This window comes from Phoca vitulina, unplaced genomic scaffold, assembly GCF_004348235.1.
Source record: "Phoca vitulina isolate PV1807 unplaced genomic scaffold, GSC_HSeal_1.0 scaffold5, whole genome shotgun sequence".
Taxonomy (NCBI): Eukaryota; Metazoa; Chordata; class Mammalia; order Carnivora; family Phocidae; genus Phoca; species Phoca vitulina.
Genome location: NW_022589708.1, coordinates 52345710 through 52369726, shown reverse-complemented (window position 1 = coordinate 52369726; position 24017 = coordinate 52345710). Strand labels below are relative to the sequence as shown.

General features: G+C 37.4%; 1 protein-coding gene across 5 annotated transcripts in view; it reads right to left on the bottom strand.

The window, feature by feature from the left end:
• Nucleotides 1-24017, bottom strand: part of DGKH (diacylglycerol kinase eta) — a 169146-nt gene that overhangs the window by 41477 nt on the left and 103652 nt on the right. For all 5 annotated transcript variants that reach the window (XM_032402942.1, XM_032402940.1, XM_032402943.1 and 2 more), the window contains 8 exons: nt 20069-20175; nt 19278-19403; nt 15392-15494; nt 14178-14337; nt 12296-12404; nt 12027-12166; nt 8617-8701; nt 1904-1989 (listed from right to left, as the gene is read on the bottom strand). In XM_032402942.1, the coding sequence (XP_032258833.1) occupies nt 1904-1989; nt 8617-8701; nt 12027-12166; nt 12296-12404; nt 14178-14337; nt 15392-15494; nt 19278-19403; nt 20069-20175 (916 nt within the window). The remainder of the gene's footprint in view (nt 1-1903; nt 1990-8616; nt 8702-12026; nt 12167-12295; nt 12405-14177; nt 14338-15391; nt 15495-19277; nt 19404-20068; nt 20176-24017) is intronic.

Below are 24017 nucleotides of genomic sequence, written 5' to 3'. Positions count from 1 at the left end.
ACAATTTTTTTACATGCTCAAATAATCATTAGAGATATTAGAGACAAATAATATACTAGCTTCTACTTTAGAATTCACATTTTTTGTGCAAATCTTAGACTATATTTGATGCAGTTTCCAGTTATTTCTGTATTTTATTTCAGTTACATGGCAGTAAGGAAAAAAGATACAGAAATAACTAGAAACTAGAAACATCAAATACAAAATTATACCTGTCATCTATAATTATAGCTTAATTTTTCTCATAAATGACTAATAATTTAATCCTGTCCCATTTATTAATGACAACAAAATAGATTTTTAATCTTTTAAATATTGGAATTCTACATAAGATTTAACGAAAGACAATGTTAAAAGTCAATTATATCTCAATTAAAAACATGTAAAAATGTAGAGAAGGCAGTAATCAAACACATCAAACACATGCAGGCCAATATTAAGGATTCACTGACATCCAAACTATGAAAGGGGCCAGATAAAATATTTACTTAACTGTATCAAAGAATAATTCTTTTATAACTTGTTATACTTTTAAAAAGTTTCCATTTCAGCTTTCCATCTTTTCTAGCAAGATCTTCTAAATGTCCTATAAAAAAAGCATTTGATTCATAGGGCAAGGGTGGCAAATGCAAATGTTTTCCTTGTAGAAGGAGCTTAGGAAGTACCTAAGGAATGGCTTTGGTATATAAATTTGGCCCAAGATGAGGAAGACAATAGGGAGTGCTGAGGCCTGGGACAAACTGGAGATTTCCACATTTCACCGTAAGGCAATACAATTGGTCAGAAAACGCCCAACCAAACAACAGCGACAGAAAACCAGCAGCAGCACTCTGCGTCAAACACCGTGTCTGCAGCCCACCTCTCTGGGCAAGCAGGGTGCGCCCCTGACTTAAGCTCCTCAACGGCTCCTATCGCTCAGCCCTGTTTCCTATCCCTGGGGCTTATGGCATCAATCAAAAGCAACTGTCATTACATTTATACTCGTCACAAGCAAATCTGTTTATAATGATTTATCTTGTCTTCCCTTGATTCTTTGCAAAGTAAGTATATAATATACTAAAGTTGGTGTATTTTGCCCCCACCACTTCCCTAATCCCTCACTCTCTTTCTTTCCTTCTTCTTTTTCTCCTCTTTCTGTATAAGAGTAATATTTCCTTGTTAAGCCAGAATCCCAAAGCATACTTTTACCCTTGCTTATCAGTTGAAAATGTCAATGGGTTTCACCCTTCCCTCTACTTGACTTTCTAGGTCTCGGGACATCAGTATGGGATGCTTTAGAACTAAATTCTACATTCCAGGCAGGCAACATTTGGGATAATAAAATCAAGTAGCTCTGGCTCCATGTACAGAATCAATTTAACTAAAATCTGATAACTTTGAATTAAAATATAATTATGTAATTTAAACATGCTGATAAATGTCATTTGGAAAAATCTCTTCAATATTTTCCCTTTCCTGATGTAAACAGTTCCTAAAGAGTAGTGTTTATGGAAATAATAAGTGATAGTGAAATGTGTTTTCATATTATAATTAATCATAAATACTTCTTGATTTATTTTTTATTTTATTTATTTTTAATTTTTTATTTAAATTCAATTTAGTTAACAGATGAATGCTTCTTTAAATAGGAGCTTAGATTGATTAAACTCTAAACACTTACCAAACCATTCTGATAAAAATGTTTCAGATTAAGCATCCAAAAAAAACCCCTCTAAATATATACTCTACTGCAAATAAGATGCTAAAGTGATTAAAAAAAAAAAATGCAAGTTTAGTATATCTAATTCTGTAAGCTACTTCACAGATTTTTGGGGAGGAAAAAAATCACAAAAAAGTGACATAAATGGTAGGAACGAGCATTTTCACCATATAACTATTTCATGGCTTCAACTCCATCACTCACTTGGCAGATGATATGACCACAGCATGTTCATCAGAATTGAGGATTTTTGTAAGATGAGCTGCGACAGAGTCCTCATAAATTGTCATCTGAAAACAAACAAAAAACCCCTATACTGTATTATTGTTGCTGGCATTTATACCGCTCAGTTATTACTGCTTCTAAAATGGGACTGTTCAGGACACACGTGACACAGGGCAATGAATATAATGACATATACAAAAGAGTTATCATAGGAAATAAATAAAACTTCCTTTCTGTAAAAGGCTTTTCGCTTCTGAAACTCCTTAATCTATAGTCTTTAAAAAAAATCCATAAAATTCATTAAATTAAAAAAAAATGTCGAATAGCTGAATAGATAAAGAACCCCTGCGAGTCGGCACAAAAAAGTGCCAGACGACCTAATGAAAAATGAGCAAAAGACTAGAAATTTAAAGAGGAAGATATACCAATGGACTACCACCAACGACAGGTGATCAAGCTCATCAGCCATCAGGCAAACACAAAGCAAAACCACAACGTGGTTCCACCGCGTCTGCCAGAAGAGCTACAATGAAAACAAAGGCAGCAACTAGGCCTGGGAAGAGCCAAACACTGGCAAGGCTGTGGAGAAACAGAACTCTCATTCGCTGCTGCTCCCGGTAGGAGAGCAGGAGTTGATACAAATACTCCAGAAAGCTGCTGGGTGTCTATCAAAGCTGAGCGTACGCATATACCATAAGACCCAGCAATTCCATTCCTACATATGTATATACCCCCAAAGAAACGCGATGTGCGTTCACCAAAAGACACGTGCTAGAAAACGTTCACAGCAGCCTTCATTCAGTAGTAGCATGGATAGGGGCGCCTGGGTGGCTCAGTCGGTTAAGCGTCTGCCATCAGCTCAGGTCATGATCCCGGGGTTCTGGGATCGATCCCTGCCTCGGGCTCCCTGCTCAGCGAGGGAGCCTGCTTCTCCCTCTCCCTCTGCCTGCTGCTCCCCCTGCTTGTGCTCTCTCTCTCTCTCTCTCTGTGTGTGTCAAATAAATAAATAAAATCTCTAAAAAAAAAAATAGCAGCAGGGATAACAGACTGTAGCCTATCTGTGCACGGGGGTACTATGGGGCAATGAGAATGCTGTGATTTACAGCTGTGCCGCACGATGGATGAATCTCACGGACGTCATGTTGAATGAAAGGATTCAGAGAAGGGCTGCTTACAAAATGATTCGTTTCATAAATACAGAAACAGACAAAAATAATCTATGATTTTAGAAGCCAAGAGAGGGGTTCTTGGGGTGGGAGGTGGGGGTGGTGAATGGAAAGGGGCATCAGGGGGCTCATGGGGTGCTGGTAATGCTGCCTTGTGATTTGGGTATGGTATTGATGACATGGGTTCATTTAGCTTGTGGAAAATTACCAAGTGTACATTTATGATCTGTGCACTTTTCTGTATGTATAATTCAATAAAAAGTTTTTTAGAATGCTGAATGCACTGTTCTACAACCATGTAAATAAATATCTCTCTCAGAGAAGGAAGGAATCAAAATGCTCAGGGAGTCCTATGTCCCCTTTTCTGTGTGACTCAAAATTTAACATTCTGTTGAAAGAACATATCTTCCTAATAAGTAAAAATGTGCACAATATCTAAACAACCTCAATTCAGAGCCTTCCATCAAACGTCTGCCTCAAATATATACCATGTCCTACAGCTCAAAAATTTCCAGTGTAAACCATCTGCTCTATTCAAGCTGCCTCCTGTGCTCTTCTATCCTACTCAGATGTCCTTTCATTGCTTCTTACCCATTAGCATCAGTTTATTCAGACTTAAATGAAGATCCAATGACCAACCCCCCCTCCTTTAAAGCCTTCCTGACTAGCATCTTCCCAAAGAGAGATCTCATTCCCGAATTCCATCCAGTTCCACCAGTGGCTAATCAGTATGTTAGTCTTTTGAATTTCAATCTTACTTTCTTCACGGGCAGAAAGACAAGAGGGGAGGATCCTCAAAGCCTCACACAATATTGTGTTCACTTGCAAATCCACTTCACTCATTTTCTAGTCTAAACATTAAAAGCTGCATCTTTACAGTCAAGATCAGAAAAATGAAAATATACCTTTTTAAAAAGCAATGAAGGGAAATATTTTTCAAAAAGACAGTTTTATTTCTTTTCCCTACAGGACAGATTGTCATAAAGCCTAAGAAGGTAGGGAAAATATTTTATCTTTTTTTTTTAAAAAAGATTTTATTTATTTATTTGACAGAGAGAGACACAGAGAGAGAGGGAACACAAGCAGGGGGGAGTGGGAGAGGGAGAAGCAGGCTTCCCACAGAGCAGGGAGCCCGATGCGGGGCTCGATCCCAGGACCCTGGGATCACGACCTGAGCCAAAGGCAGACGCTTAATGACTGAGCCACCCAGGTGGCCCAGGGAAAAATATTTTAAACTTTCATTAATTCCATTTGAAGGTACTTGTAAAAATTCAAGTTTTTTTCCTTTAAAAATAACCAAAGGCAAAGAATACAACCTCTTCCAGAGGTAAAAGAAATAACCTCTCTGTCCAAAGATAAAATTATTGATGTCATTTATTAATCTATTATGTAGTCACGTAGAGTCAGGAAGTTAAGGTAATAATAATAATTATTTTTATTGTGTATCAGGCACTGTGATTAAGCATTCTGCATGTATTTATCCCATTAATTGTCCTGTTTCACGGCCAAGGGGCGTTAGGCTCAGGAGAGTTGAGCAATTTGCCCAAGACCCACAGCTAATGAAGAAAAGACAAACTAGGGGGCCGGGTCTGTGGCTTATCCCACCATACTGCCTCCCCCACCCCGCAGCAAGTCTTGGTCTTTGGTTAACACTATTTGTCAAATATAAATTTTGTCATTTCTCAAGTGTATCATTATAACAGCCTGGTAGTTGGGATCTCTATCTCTCTCCTCCTCCTCTCAAACCATTCTCCACTTCATGACACAGCGATTTTTTTCTGAAACAGAAATCTGATCATGACACATCTTTGCTTAACATGTCTGAGGGGATTCCCCCCACCCTTACATTTCAGATAAAGTCAAAACTCTTCAGCTAGCAAGCAAGACCTTCCATAATTCCCAGGATTCTCCATGATCTGAACCCTTCTTCTCTCCCCTGTCACGTCTTTTGATGCTCTTCCCTTGCACGACCCGCTCTAACATGACAGTATTACCTGAAGTGACCCGAATGTACCAAGGTCCTTACTCTCAGGTTCTACGCCATGCTCTTTCTCAACTGGCTAATTCCAACTTCTCTTTTTTTGTGCTGAAAACCCAGCTTAGGTACAACCTCCTCTGTAAAGACTTCACTGAACTTGCCAGACAAAGAATCCTCTCTTCTGTGCAACCATTATACCCTGGAGAGAACTTCAACATAACTGATCATTTATTGTCTGTCCCTCCCAATAGAACAGAGATTCTCCAACTTTCTGGCCTCATCGCATCCTTAATGTCTGAATGATTTTGTCACAATACCCCTAGGCCAAAAGGAATACCTAACAGTAGTTAAGTACAAACAACTTAATAAATATTTATGTCCTAACAACTTAAGAGCCCTTTGAAAAAATAATAAATATAATTTAAAAGAAAAAACAATATCTTATTTCATTCTTAAATAACTAGCCGTGAGCCTGTGGGCACTGTATACATCTCAAGCCTTGAAATCAGATTGGACGATAACAACCTTAATTCCTATTCAACACTAATTGTTGTGTGGTGTTTGCTTTTTATCACAGTGACTACTGAAAACCCAAGCTTCACAAAAATATGATGTCATCAAAAGGAATGTAGTGCAACCTAATGTTTAAGCTGTCCTTTAAGCTAGCAGTCGTATGGTGTCCAATACATTTGGACAAGCTAGTAGTCTGTATGGTGTACAACAGATGCTGCGTATTACAATTAAATTTTCTTTGAAATTTAAAAATATCTCATGGTAGCCCTTGGGGCTCACCATGATGTCCTGAGACCCCTGCACACAGCTTAGGAACCACTACTCTAAGATGACTGAAGTGGGAGGGCAAGGCCTTTATGTCCACGCCCAGATACCAACAGGCATTTAATATTGTTAAATTTACGAACAAATAAAGTTATAACATCTTAGCATGCTGTAACGAAGCAGCTAGGAAACAGAAAGAACTGGGAGGAGAGAAGCTTCGGTAAGAGTAAATTTAACAACAAATTAATAGGAATAATTTCATGTCCAGAGATTTGAGGCCATTCTCTCCCGTTTTCGGGGCGTTGGTGGAGATACAGCAGCTCACACCTTCTTTTTGATGACCTTACCATTAATAAATAAGCAGCTATTGACTCACTAGGCTGGTGTGATTGGGGTATCATACAAAAGAGACTAAAACTATGACTCTTGCATCAAAAAAGTTTTTAATCCAATCCGAAAGCAATGGGAATCTGGCTTCCAAGAAATAGACAAGGCCAGAGGGCTTTGATGCCAAGATGCCCATAGTTCCAAAAGCGTTTGGTATTTAGAACAAAAATTAACAATAAGAACTTTTTATTAACTGTCCACTTTGTGCCAGTCACAACACCAGATGACAACACAATGGTGAATGAATAACACATTGCCTGGTCTTGACAGTACAATAGCACCAAGATAATGGAAGGTGATAATGGAAGGTGGCCATGGAACTCGCGAGGAAGGAGATGGTACTAGGGCTTGGGGGATGAGGGATGGCTTCTTGGAGCAAGGGATACCTGAGGTGAGGACAGGCGTGAACTGAGCATGATGTCACTGGGGGGACACATATTCATTTGCAAAGGGGTAGAGGCGAAAAGAACATGATGGCAAGGGGATTTCAGGTTAAATGGAAGCAATATGTTTTCTAATATTGAGTATTAACAGAACCATTGTTACTGAAGGAAATCATGAAATCCTTGTTTTTGCTATGTTTAAAAAGTCCAACAGCCACAAGGAATTAATCAATAAAACTGTCACAATTCTTTAAGCTCTGCAGCTCTACGATGCCAGTGGAATGGTAAGTTAATAAGATAATTAGGAAGTTCGACCACATTTGTGCCCTTTTAAGGAAAACTGGAAAAATAATAATTTCACAATCATGCATAAAGGAATTTAAAATGAATACTTAAAAAATACAAGCTGGGAAATTAGGTTGAGCCTAAGAAGGAAGGTTCAGCTTGCTTTTATTACAGTTTTAAAGGCAAAAAAGTCACATGGCAACTAGTCGGAGTGATGTAGAATGTTCATTTAACTTGTAATCTTAAGGCATGCCATTCCTTTGTTATGAAATATTTTAAGAAAAAAACAAATTAAATTAGGTTTCATTCAAAACCTTTTTATACTAAAAGATTTTTTTCCATGTAGTTACAACTGTTTCTCATATTCAGCGACTATATGTATGTAATAAAAGTAAGGTGTTTACCTTCATTATTAATTGCTAGGAAATAGACATCTCTAAAGTAAATAGAACAAAAAATTCCCCCTTTTGTCCTTTTGGGGAGAAAATTAATAACATTTACAAAAATACTATTAAGAGAAAAGACTGGTTTCTATAAGAACAAGTACTATATTTATAGTTGAATAAAATAATACTATAAATAAAAATGCTGCTGAAAATAAAATAGTAAACATATCAATCTTTAACAGTAATTATCTTTGGGTGTCAGGGCTATAGTAAGATTATTTTTTCATATATTTTTGTATTTTCCATATTTTTTAGAAGCAGTTTTTGCTACTTTTAGAGCAAAAAAAGGTGTCAAATTACAATTAGCTTCTTTAAGGAATAGCCCCGTTTCTAGTTATCATTCCTTTCCTTAGTTTTGACAAGTTCATAATTTTCTTAATGAAAAAACAAAGATTTCAACGGTCAAATAAACAGATGAATTTTCCTACAGGGAAAAATAAGCTACTATAGATCAAACGGTTTGTCAGTCAGAGAATAATCCTTTGAAAATTAGGATCTGTTTCAATTCTTCAGTGCTGTGAGGTTTAATCAGAACGCTCAATCTTTAAAAACATCTAAAAACTATAGTTATCACTGGTCTGTAGCAGGGATGGAATGAAGTGAGCTTTCTTCCTCTGTTTTATCTTGATCAATAGACTTCACCAGGAAACTTGTAATGGTGAACCCTCAAAGAAGAGGCAAAGTAGGAAGAGAGAAATTATGTAATACTCTGCCCACAAGTACTGGTGTGTTTGGAAATTGCTGAGCTAACACCTACTAGTCAGACAGGTGCCGATGGCCCAAGCAGAAGATGAGTAAAAGCTAACAGGCACCTTTCATCAGCTGGCCTCCCTTGGAGCCCTGCTGGTAAAAGGAAGCAGGCAGGTGGAATAGTCAGGGAGAAGTATCAGGGGTGTGGAAAGGGAATTTGCATGCCTAGTGCTTTACACACTTTCATTACTGTTTACTCCTCCCAACACTGAGACCTTGCTCTACGGATAAAGTAATGGAGGCCCGTGACAGTGAGTGATATGGCCAAGTTCACACTTCCAGAACGGTGGTCGTAGAAGGACTCTAACCTAGATCATAAGGATTCTTTCTTCTGGGGCAGAGGACTAGAAGTAGTCAATGAGCCCAAAATAATAAAAAATAAATTTAAATAAATAAATAAAATAAAAAATAAAAAATAAAATTAAGTAAACATGCTACCATATCTTATAAAGTTTTCGTATTTGTTCAAGATATTCACCCCTATTTCCAAATGATAAATAGGCAAAGGTTAAAGTCTTACATAAAATTCTTCCGATGTTTCTGGAGGTTCTGGAAGTAGAGAAGCCTTTGGTGGCAATTTGAGTTCATAGGTCATTATACTCCACCTGAAGGGAGAAAAATCTTTGGTCTGAAATTCCTTTAAAATTTAATAAACTGACTTTGTTCTCACCTCACGTATATACATGTGCACATATATGCATGAACTATGGTTTATTGTATCTAAGACAACCAAATATTGGGAAAGAGATGGAATTTTGTAATCTCATAAAATGCTGAAGCCATACTTTATGATGTCCATATCTTACCAATTCTCTGATTAGGGACTTCCAAACTTTTTAAAGGCCGTGACCCATAGTAAGAAATGCACATATATAACAAAACTTTGCCTTCTTTACTAGTGCAATGCATTCTGATTTTTTTATTCTTTTCTGTTTCCCTTCTTAAATAATGTTCACTGCAACTTACTAACTAGATTACACAGGTTACTAGTGGATCACAACCCAAAGTTCTAAAACAATGTCCCAGATTAAACAAATGCATAGTGCCAATGAAAGATAAATCACTATCTGTGTACCAACCAGTCTTGCCAAGTCAGCTTATACATACATGAAATGAAAATTAACTAAATATCCCTTCTTAAATTAAGAAAGTAAGCATGGGGTTGAGAAGAAAATATTAATAGAAATAATTTCTTAATACTTGAAGCAAATTTATTTCAATTAGCTGCAAATATTAATTTCAAACCAAACACTGAATCACTTGGTGTTAAAGAAAAGCAATCAACTCCAGACAAATCCAGTCTTCATCCAGAATAATTTCAAAATTTGGGAAGAATAGTTGGGTAGGGACATGACTGTTGTCAGTAGCAGATGTGAAATCAAGACTTTACAAAGACACAAAGCATAATAAAAGCAGTGCCGTAACACATGAGTTTTAAGAAAAGCATATCACGGCTGAAGCCAGTGATAGAACCCAGGGGAAAATCCCAAGATTGGCATCAGTATCTAAACAGAGCCGAGTGTGTCATTCAAACTAGTAAGTCTTTGCATAAAAATCTGAATTCCCAGAAAATCTCCCCCAAAGACATAGGTTGTATGTTAGGATGTATAAACGGAATACTTATAGCTACTGTTCAACTCTTGACATGAATATACTATCAAGGAATATATATTTGGGCACAAAAAGCCATTCATTCATTCATCCATGCAACAGACATTTATTGAACATCTCAACATGACAGACAGCATTCCATGGTCTGGAAACGCAAGGCTGACTAAGACTTTCCAAATGAAGTTTATACCCTGGTGCAGAAAACACATAAAATAATTAAACTCTGTAGATATCCAAAGAGGGAAAGCCACAATGGGAAACCTGAAAGTCAAGTTCCTTATAGCTGGAAATACTCCTCTGATCAAAGGACAGTTAAAGAAATGGGAAAGAAATCCACCCAGATATCTTAAGTTTGCTGCACCTTCCATGCTGTGGAGTCCCTTGATAGAAAATGGTTGGAGCTGAAGAAAGAGGAGAAAGTGGCAGGACAAGTCAAGAAAGGATGCATACTGGGACCAGCTAAGCAGAGTTAGAGGCCAGAAGGTTGGGCCCTCTCTGGTGCATATATGCATTAAGGAGGACACGGTGCACCGTGTTGAGGAAAGATCTTGAGAACGAGAGTCTGGATTCCAGCTGACAGTGCCAGTTAGTCCTACCACTTACTAGCTACGTGACACTGATAATATGAAAGCCTCCTGAGCCGTTTTACCTGTAAGATGGAGATTACAATATTAGTCAGCTGTAGGTGTGTACTGATGATTAAATGAGATAATACTTTCTCAAGTAAAGCAATTAGAAGTACCAGGCAGATGAAAAAATATTCTTCTTTTCATTGTCTCCACAACTTTCCACAAACTCCTCAACTTTCATCTTTGTAAAATAGTCGTAATAATGTTGTTCTTAGCCACCTGACAGTGTTGTTTTGAGGATCAAATCAATTGATAAAAGCAAAAAGCTTCTGTAATTCGAATAATATTAAACAGTGACTTTTTCCACCTGTTCTTTACCAACAGTGCTCTTAAATTAGTAAACAAAACACAGGAACGAAATATCCTTATGTTTCTAATGGTCGTCGGTTCTCGAGCCTCCTTTGATGTTTCTCTTCTGTTGTTGTGTGCAGCTCTGTATCAGACTTTCACCACAGGGGCACCGTTTCTCTGCAAGCCACCTGGAGAAGTTAACTTTTCTGACATACAAAGGAAAAGCACACACCCAGGGTGGAGGAAATGTCTAGCAGCATTTCCTGGGATGCAGCGAAAATGGTGTTTAAATTTGCAGGAAAAAGCCATTTAAAACACCTCGTGTGGTGTTTTAAGCACAGAATTGGGAAATCACCTCCAGGTTCTTTTCAAGACTGGAGACGGAATCCACTTGACGCACCCAAACTATGGGGGTATCCCTCTCACGAATAGCTTTGGATAACCATAGACAAATGCTCTACAGCCCAGCTCTTTTTAAATATCCTGTCAGCAAAAGAACCAACCATTACATAACCTTATGACGGGCAAGGTTACAATTAATTAGGTTATAGCTCATTTTAGAGTAATTACATTTTAGATCGGTAGCTCCCTGAGGAGATTTTGTTATTTTCGGGAACAGCTCCACAGATGGCTAATCCTATCAAAGTTGTTTGGATTCATGCTAGCTTCAGTTTATAATGATATTTTGACATTTGTCTTCTACCTATGGTGGGGAGGGGTGGTTACTGCTTACTGAGTCCTGTTGTTCCTAAATAATCCCCAGTCCTACCCACCTTCTCTGTAACACTCAGGGTACACACACTGTGATTTCTTTTTTATACATGGGACATTTAGAGAGAAAGAAGTTGAGATGTGATCAAGGATACCATAAACACAGTAATAATTCCTTGATATGGCGTTCTTAATATTTCCCAGTCACTGGGAAAGGATTATCTCTTTTAGTATTTAGTTCTTTGTTGGTTCAATTCATTCTTAATATGCATAATTAAGAAGAGATATTCTAACAAATCTCAAGTTTATACGTCTTCCTTAGCTTTAATGAAGCCAGAGGACAATGGGGCCATACCCATTATAGCCATCAAAAGCCCCCACACAAAATGAACTGCTTAAGCTTTCTGACCTGAACAACAATGAGAAGTAATTGCTCTCCCAGCATAGCGTTCTATTTTTAAAATAGTGGGTTCATCAGACTGGTTTTCTCAGTTTTTGTTACAATTCATTCATTCACCCCAAAAATATATTTACCTATGCTGGGCTCTGTTCTAGACCTCAGGCGTGACACGAATGGGTAAGACCAGAAATCTCTGTCCTCACTGGGCTTACAGGTTGTAAAATTTCAACTGCCAAAAATGTCAGTATGCCATTTTCAGTCTAGTGTTAGATGAAAATTCACTTTTACCTGTCTAGCATTTTGGTACTGGCTCGTTCCAGCTTCTCTAGTATCTGAGGAAGTTGGGTGTCATCATCATAGGAACCGCCCCAGCCTAGAACGCGGGCAAGGTCATTTCCTGTACCCAAAGGCAATACGCCCAGTTGACACTGAAAGAGAGCACAACAGGGAGACCTCAGGCAAGCTGAGAAACCGGAGCTATGATACTTCTGTGCTCCAATGGTCAGCAGGTTAGTACACATTCATGTCAACGAGTCATGAAAAGATTTAGTACTTGCCTGTTTATTCAAGTTGAGCTTATCAATCTCTGACAAAACCCAACCCACACTTCCATCTCCTCCACAAACAAGAATTCGGAAGTTGTCGAACTTTTGGAATAATCTTAAACTGAAAGCAAAAAGTATTTTATTTTAATATAAATAAATAAAAATCACTTTCCCCAATTCTTTGTTATTCTGTATATGTTGGTATGCGTGTTCAGATCAAATATAAGAACTCTTACTTACATATTAATTATACTATAAAAACTGAAGTGCAATTTTTAACTCAAGAAAACGTCTTAATCATAAAGAGGAAAGGGGATTATAAGTAGAAATGGAGATAAAATTAGGAGGGAAGGGGAGTGAGAAATGAGAAAACAAAGAAGCAGAATCCAGGAAAGAGAATGAAAGGTAAGTGATAAAACATGGTAAAAGTGGTGATTTTTTTTTTCTTCCCATTACAAGGATATGTTATTTCCTTAAGAATAGCATATTACAAACCAGGGGTGGAGAATCTAGGGCACTGATATTACTGACAATCAAGTCAGTTCCTAAAGGGACCCACCAAACCTTGCCGACATATCACTTTTTGGACACCCACCTTGCTTTTCCTCCCCCTCATCCCCTAGTCTGGGTCAGTCTTTTTACCTCTGTCTTCCTTCGTCTTAACTTTGGACACATCCCACCACCTCTTGAATGTACCTTCGTGCACCTCGAGTACTGTGGAAACCCTATAAAATATGTTATAGAGACAATCTCAAGAAGTTTCACAAAGGGCCTGCCTTGGAATCATAAAGGACGGGTGGGAAAAGTAAATGTAAAGAATATAAGATATAGGAACTATGAAGGATTATGAAACAGATGTGCTAGAAAGGGAGACACAGCTAAGCCCAGTGCAAGAGACACAGGTGAGTGGAGAGGCCAGGTGAGGAAGTGCCAGGACCCAAACAGGGGGAAGGCATGTACAAAGAGACATAGGGGGCGTTGGGAAAGGATGAAGAAGACCAACATCCATGGGACCAGAGGGCCTGAGACTTGGCAAGAAGGCAATAGAAACAAGAAGAAAGAAACCTAAAGAGCAAAAGTGAACAGAGGCACAAAGTGAGGCAAGCAAGAGAAAAGGCGGGAAAATGTTAAATTAAAAACCCAGGGCCTCTTCGGGGTATCTAAAATCCCCATTTTTACATCTGTGTTCACGCTTTAAGGTGACCGTGGAACCCAAGAGAAAAGTGGAGTTGGCAGAAGTAGATCATGAAGAGGTTGTAGGGACCCAGGTTCAGGTGATCCAATATCACCTCTTCAACAAAGTCATATATACACACTAAAAACGTATTAAAAGTACCTCAAGGCATATTTTCCCTCACTGAAAATCGTTTAATTTTTTTTCAGATTGTAAGTTAGAGGACATTCCAGAAAGCTGAAAAGAACAATCAACACCAGTGTTTTTTGTCATTCATATAGGAATTGAGTCTCAAATCCTTGAGGAGCTGTCCTTGAAACCCACAGTAGTGTCTATGCTTGGTTAAATAACTGATTATTTGTATTACATAAAAATTAATGCTAGCCTTCCATGCAGATCATTTTCTAAAGTTACTGGGTATTTCTGTATTTACCCAAGTTGATTTTTCTTAGAGCTAAGCAAACCATTAGTATTGTCTGATGCAGAATATATTCTAAAAGATTTTCTAAACAAATTTTGGGATTTTCAGCACATAAGGAAGTTATATAAATATCAAAAGGTGAAGTTAAAATTTAGAATTAGAGCTTTAAAAAAGGAAAGAGTGGGAAGATCAATACAGAGATGTCTAGATGGATCAAAAGCCTTCACAAACTGAAAAATCAAACACATTTCATGCTTAGTACTATTTCATTCTAATGAGATTTATCAATAATTAATTACCCTAAATGAGGACCTCCGTTCATTAAATCAAACACCTGAGCCGGATTTAGCAACTGTTTAAATCGACGAAGGAACTTTACTCCCTGATTATCTCCACTCTTAGAATTGACAAAAACCAACAGAGGACTAACACAGAATGAAAATGTCGCTCTACAGAAACCTGTAAAAAAACACAGTACAGGATCAATATGAACAGCTGTCTCTTTTAAACTATTGATAAAACTTCAGAGAAAAGAACATAAATTCACAAAGAACCTTGTTTATTACTTGTACAATAAATTATAATTTAGTCCCCCAAATGGAGATAGGTTTTATTTACATACTAAGGCTATAGAACTTATCTTTTAAAATATGCTCTACAATGAAAAATCCTACTAAAGATGGTAAAAGTATTAATCATAGATAACTGAAGATACACCACCTACCTTAACAACACCAATGACGTCTATAAATTCACATTTGTCAAAGAATTCATGTTCATATTCAGTATTTTAAAATGTTTTAACTTTTCCTTCATGAGGCTTTAGAAAATACTTTAAAATTTATCATAAATAATAGAACCTTGATTTATCGGGGATTGAGGGGAGGTCTGTTAACAGCACAGGTTAAAAAATCACATCTTTTGCAGCCTATCCTTGTATTTATAATATCTATTGGCATAATTTACATAAAAAGTTTGAAAATCATAAAGCACTTTATGCAAAACTTTAATAACAGTATATGGTGAAAGCCTTTTGTAATTTGGTTTGCTTAGAAGGAAGACAAGTTCTTTAGCACTTAGAACCAAGTTGTAAGATTCTCGAAAAAGTGATGGAATTTATAGGAATATAAGTTCCTCCAAGGAAATTATAGGAAAACAGATTTCAATAAGAGCTATGCTGATGGGCAATTTCAATTATGGATGGGAAAAAAAGCACATAAAAATTAACCTTTTTGGATTGCATTTTGTTATAGAATAATGATCTTATTTTGTTTGCTGAAATGTAAAATCTGTAAGTCTTATATGTAATCTCACCAGTGTATTAATAGCTATGTTAAGTTTTAATTCTAAAATGTTCTTTTAGAAGTTAAATGTACCGTTCAGCAATTTGAATGGACTTAAATAAAAGCTGACCAGAATAACCAATTACAGTTCAATTTAATCTAGGAAAGTAAATGTACAAATCAACATTTAATATACCAGGAATATACATATTTACACTACTGATACATACCATCAGAATCAGTGCTATTCAGTGCAATTGGAGGTATGATGGACACTTTACACTGGCCAAGGGGACACACAGGATGGTATAAATCTTTGCAGGCAGTGTGTACCTAATAACAAACAAATAAGCCTTCAAGAATCATAAAAACACATCAATGTTTTATTATGGCATAAATTACATCTAAGGAACTGATCATTGAGGATCGACTATATCACAAAATATTCAGTAATTCATAAATTACTCTCATGGCACAACATTTACAATGCTAAAGAATGGGTTAATTATTTTAGAGACGGGAATTTGATTTGGTCTGTGCAGCCGACTTTTATGATTGTCTCAGGCAAGTAGTGTACATCAAGAAATGCCTTCTGAGTGGAATCTGGCTGGCTCAGTCGGTAGAGCATGAGACTCTTCACCTTGGGGTTGGAAGTTCAAGCCCTACACTGGGTGTAGATATTACTTTTAAAAAAAAGAAATGCCTAGTGAAGACCAGGAGAGAAGAAGGGAAGAGAACAGAGTGCAGAGGAAGAGAGGGGAAAGAGGAAGTCAGGAATGAATGGAAGGAGGGAGGGAGAGGAAGAGAAAGGAGGGAAGCTAACTAGTCCTTATCAATAGCATCGTCCATAAAAAAACTGATGACCTCTACCTTATAACATTCTTATAGAATTTAATGAAAATAAAATTTGTAATGTGTCTGCTCTTTCTGCAGTGGTCCTATAACTTTCTATTCACACCTTTTTTTTATATATAACATTTTCATGTTACTATAGGTACAAATACATGCGTGCCTATTTTCTCAGCTAGACTTCTGGCTCTGTAAAGAAAAGGAAAAGGTCCTATTATTGCACAAGTGATATATATCATAGGCACTCAGTAAAGGTGTGAACTTCATAGAAACAAAAATTTCAAGGTCAGTCAAGATACTATTGTGAACAAGAGCAGGGCTAACGCGTTACATAGAATCCAGGGAATTTACAATACTTTAGGTACTTACCTAAAGAGCCTTGAAATGTTTTAAGCAGTAAAAGCAGACATTTCATAAAGAACTTATTTAATACGGCTTTATTTCATTAGTCCTTTTAGAAAACTGGCATATTAATTAAACACCTATTTATCAAAACTTTTGAGAAAATAACTGAAATTAAATAGTGATTCTTGTTTGCTGGTGACCTAATTTTGGATAGTTCTCTATAATCATTTATAATAATTAACATCCTAAATGGATTTCAAAAAAAAAAAAAAAAACCCCACAAGCATGCACAGATAGTTTTAAAAGAGAAAGGTATGAGAATTACAGAGCAAAACAGAAAAATATTTATATCAGTGTTAAATGAAAAAAAGCAGAAGATAAATTGTATCTTCACTATTTTTTACAAAAAAGGTAAAACTGTATCCAGAGACTGAACAACAACTGGAAAAATTGACTCATTAGAGTTGTGGAACCATGGTCTTACTTTATTCTGTTTAAACTACATGACTGTTTTACAAACTAGATATTCTGTCAGAAACTCATTATTTTAAAGACAAAATAATATGTAAAGAGGTAAGTGATAGTGCATAGGAAGTACAACCCCAAGAAAGAGGTGACAAGGTGTTGGTGGCCCGCAAACCTGAATGTCCAACGGACATAGTGTAGGGCAGGAACGACTTCATGATAAGGTGATATCTAAGTTTGCCAGAAAAAAGAGGGAGGAGACATTCCAGAATGCCCCCTTCCACATCCTGTATTCATCTTTCTATACTGTTCGTGAAATTTTTAAAAGGTGGGAGGGAGTAGAGTGAGCAAGTAAATATCTAATGAACTCCTACTGTGAACGTTAGCAAAGCTGAAAAACGACTGAGCAAATAGAAGTAGAGACCTATGTACTGCAGGTAGAGACAACTTCTATAAAACCTTTCTAAAGTAGCTGATCACACACATAATCTGCTTTCTTTTTAAAAAGTTAGAAGAGAACAGCTGAAGTTCTAGAGGTAGAGAAACAGATGTACACGTAGACTAATGAAATTAGCAGCAGACGCACACATCAGTGGATGCCCCCCTGAAAAGAAATCTTACGTGGGATGAAGTTTTAAAATGTTGTTTATGGGAGCACTTTACTTACTTATTTATTTATAACATTTTTATCTTACAGGCCTTTTGAGAGCACTCTTAAAATAAGGAATGCCAGGAGGCCACCTGGGTGGCTCAGTCGGTAGACTCTTAATTTCAGCTCAGGTCATGATCTCGAGAGTCCAGAAATCGAGACCCATGTCGGGATCCACGCTCAGCGGGGAGTCTGCTGGAGCCCCTCTCTCTTCCTCTCCCTCTGCCCCTCCCCCAACTCGCGCACACACTCTCTAAATAAATAAATAAATAAATAAATAAATAAAATCTTTTAAAATAAATAAATAAATAAATAAAATAGGGAATGCTGGGGCACCTGGCTGGCTCCATCGGGAAAGTGTGTGACTCTTGATCTTGGGGTTGTGCCCTAAGAGGGTTTTAGGGGTTACAGCTTCACCAAAACTCCAAAGACATATCTAATACAGTCTATATATTATATTACAGGGCATCAGAGAAATTAGAAGTAATTAGAAGTAACGCCTGTGGCTGATAAAAGGGGCAACTGACGAAGAATAACAAAAGCATGAGGTTAGAGAGAATCACACTTGATTTAAAAATAAGAAGGAGGGCGCCTGGAGGGCTCTTTAACCAGTCATTAAGCATCTGCCATGACGCGTATCCCAGGGTCCTGGGATCGAGGCTCCACGGGAGGCCTGCTTCTCCCTCTCCCACTCCCCCTGCTTGTGTTCCCTCTCTCGCTGTGTCTCTCCCTGCCAAATAAATAAATAAAATCTTAAAAAAAAAAATACGAAGGAAACAGATTACCTATCAGGCCCAACTAAAAAACTGCAGGACTTACTGTTTTCTGTTTCCAGTGGAAAAAATGGAATTAATCTCACCAATTATGAAATCAAAACAGCATACTCACATCATTTTCATTTGATGATCTGCATCATACTTACTGAAAGAAATGAGTTTCCACCTTTTTTGGGGGGTGAGGCATGACTTCCAAGATGCAACACAAGACCAAACAAATCAGCCCAAAGCAAGGCGATCGCTGTCACTGTTGGACGGCATCGCCCACTGCTGAGACGAGTACCCACAGCTGTTGCTATGCCCTCATGAAGCCTCGGGCCTGGTGCACACGCAGTCCGGCATGGACGGGACCATCCCTTGCCATCAGCTCTATGTCATGCCGTGCGTACTTCTCATTGCTTTCTTACATGCGCGAGGAAGTTTTAAAATATTTATCTATATAATATAAAGGTATCTAATTCCAATTATACCAGTGTGTGGCTGACTGGACGTGGCATTCTGTCAGAGAACGTGAGCAGGGTTGTACTAAAATTATACTTCGCATGTCAATCAAAATTTGGTGGCTTTCTGGGTTTAATAGGTGGTAAAACAGGGCTGAAAACAGTAAACCATTAAATGTGGCTACAGCATAATGAAAAACAACAACTGGGCATTACAAAAAGGATACTTAAAAAGTAACCAGACTGGGGCGCCTGGGTGGCTCAGTTGGTTAAGTGACTGCCTTCGGCTCAGGTCATGATCCTGGAGTCCCTGGATCGAGTCCCGCATCAGGCTCCCTGCTCGGCAGGGAGTCTGCTTCTCCTTCTGACCCTCCCCCCTCTCATGTGCTCACTCTCTCTCATTCTCTCTCTCTCAAATAAATAAATAAAATCTTAAAAAAAAAAGTAACCAGACTGGAAGGAATATACTTCGAAAAAGATGAATGTTGCAATGGGTACGTATGCTACCCTGCTCTGTTAGACCATAAGTTCTTTGCCCCTAAATCACGTGGATTAAAACAAATATATGAAAAGAATTAGAAAGGACTCTCACCATCGTTTTACACCAAAGGCATTTCCAATCTTGTAGACGCAGGACACTCCCACATGTTTTGTCACATACGGCGCATTTGGCGCTGACGGGCAGGTTACCCTCGAGCCACTGGTGCGGCATAGCTAGCTAAGCAGCGAGAACAAAGAGCAGGCGGATTAGAGAGTGGGGGACACCATCCTTACCCGGGGGAGGATCTATGATCATGTCTCACTCTATGGAATCAAGAGATGTACCTATCACTCAGGGCATCCATTCAGTTAGTCCACATTTATTGACCATCTATTATGCCCCGAGCACCGTAGGGATACAACAGTAAGTAAGACTAAATCCCTGACCTTCAGGATGTGAAGTCTAATTGAGGAGCAATGAAGGTAAAGGCATTATCATAAAGCGATTACAAAGTGCTATCAGAGGTGCGTACGCAAGGTGCAATGGAGACAAGGTTTTGAAGGTGGGGGGACACTGTTGAAAGGAGGCCCCAACGTCTAAGGAGTGAACATCCAAATAGACACCCGAGCTAAGCCTTAAAGAGTATCTTACCTGTCAGGTAAGGGTCTCCAACACCAGCCCAGCACAGCAACCATTGCTAAGCCCTATTCACATTTCCCTCAAAATTTAAGAGCTAAAGGAAACTATGAAGGCTCTAACTAGAAAGAGAAACTCATAATTAACCAAAGCCTTCCATTTAATCCTACTAGTAAATACTCCCCCTTAACTCTGTCATTTTCCACAGGGCAAACAACAAAAGGGAGGTGGTACTGGGAATAAACCAAAGACAGAACTGTGCTTACTCCATCTTCATCCTCTATGATGTCCTTCCCGATGGAGGCCAGAGTCGTCCATTTGCAATTATTTGTTGCCCTCACTGCACATCTTTTGTGAGCCTTGAATTTACACACTAAAAAAAAAAAAAGTCAACCATTTCTAAATGAATATATACTTTTGGAGCAATGATTAGAGGAAATCACAGCATGAAATTTCAAGGGGGGGTAGAAGAAAAACAGTAACTTAAAAAGTTTAAATTACTCTTCAACAATAATAAAGGTATTCTGAAAATACCTTTTCAGAAGATATTCATGTATTTATGTTACATGTGGCTATGTATTTATGAAACACTTTTATCAATCTATAGATTGCTACCTAGATTCCACTCGCTCACAAATAAAACAGAAAGGAAATAAATACAAAAGAACTAGTTCTTCAGGAGAAAGGAGAAAACACACACACACAAACACAGAACTAAATAAAATTCAGTAATACAGAGCTGCTGGGAACATCCTATTTCTTAATCTGGGTGTTGATTACATAAATGTTAAATTTGTGAAAAATCCCACGAGTTGTACTCCTCTGATATTTGTATTTTTCTGTACATATAATATATTTAAAATAAAAAGTTTGAAAATATCAGTAAGATAAAGAACAGGATAATTTGGAAGTGTTTTAAAATGCAACTATGTCAAGAAAATATCCAGTTGTGGTAAATAGGTTGAAAAAGGTCACATATGGCACTGTTTTTTAAAAGTATTACTGTTGGGATCACTACATTATAATGTAGAAGAAAATAATAATGAAGAAGTACATTACATCCATCACTAATCCTGCCCAGCCACATTATCAAAAAGGAGCCTCTAAAAGAGACATAAGAGACACTGAAACTTATAAGACATTAAGGAAAAAAAATTGAAGACACAAATAAATGGCGAAAATATCTCATGCTCATGAATTGGAAGAATTAATACTGTGAAAATGTCCAGAGTACCCAAAGCAATATACAGATTCAATGCAATCCCTGTCAAAATTCCAATGGCATTTTTCAAAGAACTAAAACAAATAATTCTAAAATTTTTATGGAACCACAAAAGACTCTGAATAGCCAAGGCAGTCTTGAGAAAGAAGAACAAAGTGGAAGGTATCATACTCCATGATTTGAAACTATATTACAAAGCTATAGTAATCAAAACAGTATGGTACTGGCATAAAAACCAGACACATAGATCAATGGAACAGAAGAGAGAGCCCAGAAATAAATCCACACATATATAGCCAACTAATTTATGACAAAGGGGCCAAGAACATATAATGAAGAAAGAACAGTCTCTTCAGTAAATGGTGCTGGGAAAATTGGACAGTTATGTGCAAAAAGATAAAGCTGGACCACTACCTTACACCATACATAAGAGTTAACTCAAAATGGATTAAAGACTTGAACCTAAGACCTGAAACCATAAAACTCTTAGAAGAAAACTCCCTGACAGCTAGCTCCTTGACATCAGTCTTGGCAATGATTTTTTTGGGTCTGACACCAAAAGCAAAGGCAACTAAACAAAAATAAACAAACAGACTACATTGAATTAAAAAGTTATGACACAGCAAAGGACGCCATCAACAAACTGAATGGGAGAGAATATTTGCAAATCATCTATCTGGTAAGGGGTTAACATTCAAATTTTACAAAGAACTCACATAAGTCAATGGCAAAAACCAAGCAATCCACTTTAAAAATGGGCAGTGGACCTGAATAGACATTTTTCTAAATAAGACATACAGATGGCCGACAGACACATGACAAGATACTCAATATCACTAATCATCAGGGAAATGCAAATCAAAACCACAATGAGATAGCTCCTCATACCTGTTAGGATGGCTATTTGCTAAAAGACAAGAAATTACAAGTGTTGGCAAGGATTTGAAGAAAAGGGAACCCGTGTGCTCTGTTGGTGAGAATGCAAATTGGTGCAGCCACTCTGGAAAACAGTATCGAGTATCCTCAAGAAATTAAAAATAGAACTATCATATGATCCAGCAATTCCACTTCTGGGTATTAATCCAAAGAAAATGAAACCACTAATTTGAAAAGATATTTGTACCCTCATGCTCATTATAGCATTATCCATAATATCCAAGATATAGAAACAACCTAAGTGTCCCTCAATGGTAAACGGATAAAGAAAATGTGGTATCCATATGTATATCTACACAATGGACTATTATTCAGCCATATAAATGAATCACTTGAGACGACATGAATGGACCTAGAGGATATTTTGCTAAATTGAAATAAGTCAGAGAAAGACAGATACCTTATGATCTAACTTATATGTGGCCTGTAAAAAGAACAACAAACCCACAAAAAACCCAGCTCATAGAAACAGAGAACACATTGGTGGTTGCCAGAGGCAGGGGAGGGAGGTGGGCCAAATGGGTGAAGGGAGTCCAGAGGTCCAAACTTCTGGTTATAAAATAAGTAAGTCATGGGGATGTAATGCACAGCATAGTGAGTATAGTTAATTACACTGTACTGAATATTTGAAAGTTGTTATGAGAGTAAATATTAAAAGTTCTCATCAAAGGAAAAATATCTGTAACTAAGGATTGGTGACAGACGTTCACTAGATCTATTTGGGTAATCATTTTACAATATATACAAATATCAAATCAAAAACACAAGAGAGAGGGAGAAATAAGAGGAAACAACCAGGAAAGAAGCAGCTCATATATGAAAAACAAGTAAACCACAGATTATTTGAGAAACGAACTCTTACTTATAAATCAGAACTTGACTACTGCTAAACTTCTTTATCCTTTTAAGGATACAAATTATCAAATAATTGGTGGATAAAGATGTTATACCAGTTTCCGACTTTGCAGATAAATACTTAAAAGTAGAGATCACTTCAGTGGAAATATAAGAAGGTAACTGCTCCTAAATCCTACATGTAAGGTGTCTCCTTTTCACATGATTTTTGCATTTCTAACTGTAAACCGTTAACAGGTTTGAAATGATGGGTTGCATGCCATTGTTTTAAAAAGTCCTAATTTGGGGCGCCTGGGTTGCTCAGTCGTTAAACGTCTGCCTTCGGCTCAGGTCATGGTCCCAGGGTCCTGGGATCGAGCCCCACATCGGGCTCCCTGCTCTGCAGGAAGCCTGCTTCTCCCTTTCCCACTCCCCCTGCTTGTGTTCCCTCTCTCGCTGTGTCTCTCTCTGTCAAATAAATAAATAAAATCTTTAAAAAGTCCTAATTTAACGTAGCATGCAAATGAAAGGGTCGGGTAAAATCACTGAGTGTCTATAGCCAAATATTCAAAATGCTTCAGGATGTCACGGAGAGCCGAAATGCAAAAGGTCACTTAAGCTGAGCTAGTTTTTCCTTGAAAAATATTAGTCTAGACATTGGAAAATTTTCATTTAACTGGTCTTTTGTGTACACTGACAAATTCTTTTGGAAATCCTACTATTTTTGTTATAAATGACTTTGGGACTCGAGCACAGACTTCATAGAGAATAAACCGGTTTTTCAATGGACTCTCATTACTGATAGACAAATGTATAAAGAGCGAGCACCGTAGGAAGTAAGCTTAGTCTGAAAAACAATTTTAGCATGACCTGCTCCCTTTTGCTCCCATACAAGTGACTATTTTAAAATTGAGGTTAATTAGTAACTCTAGGTTTTTCATCTCTTATGGTATTTCTCAAAAGTGTGGTCCTAGTTTTAGTTTTATCTGCAACGTAATTCCCAGGCTGCTTTTTAAGTACAAGGAAGTATTTGAATTAACAGTCAGTAACTGTTTTTTAAGAGGCAAAGGAGTAAGTAAAAGAGAGCAACAGGGAATGATTTCATGGCTTTTTGAAATTTTGCCATTAAAAATCAAACAGCTCATTAAAAATAAAAATCATACTTGTAATAATAAAGTGCTTCATGAAATGAGTCTTGAAAATTACGAAGTTGCTTAATGTAG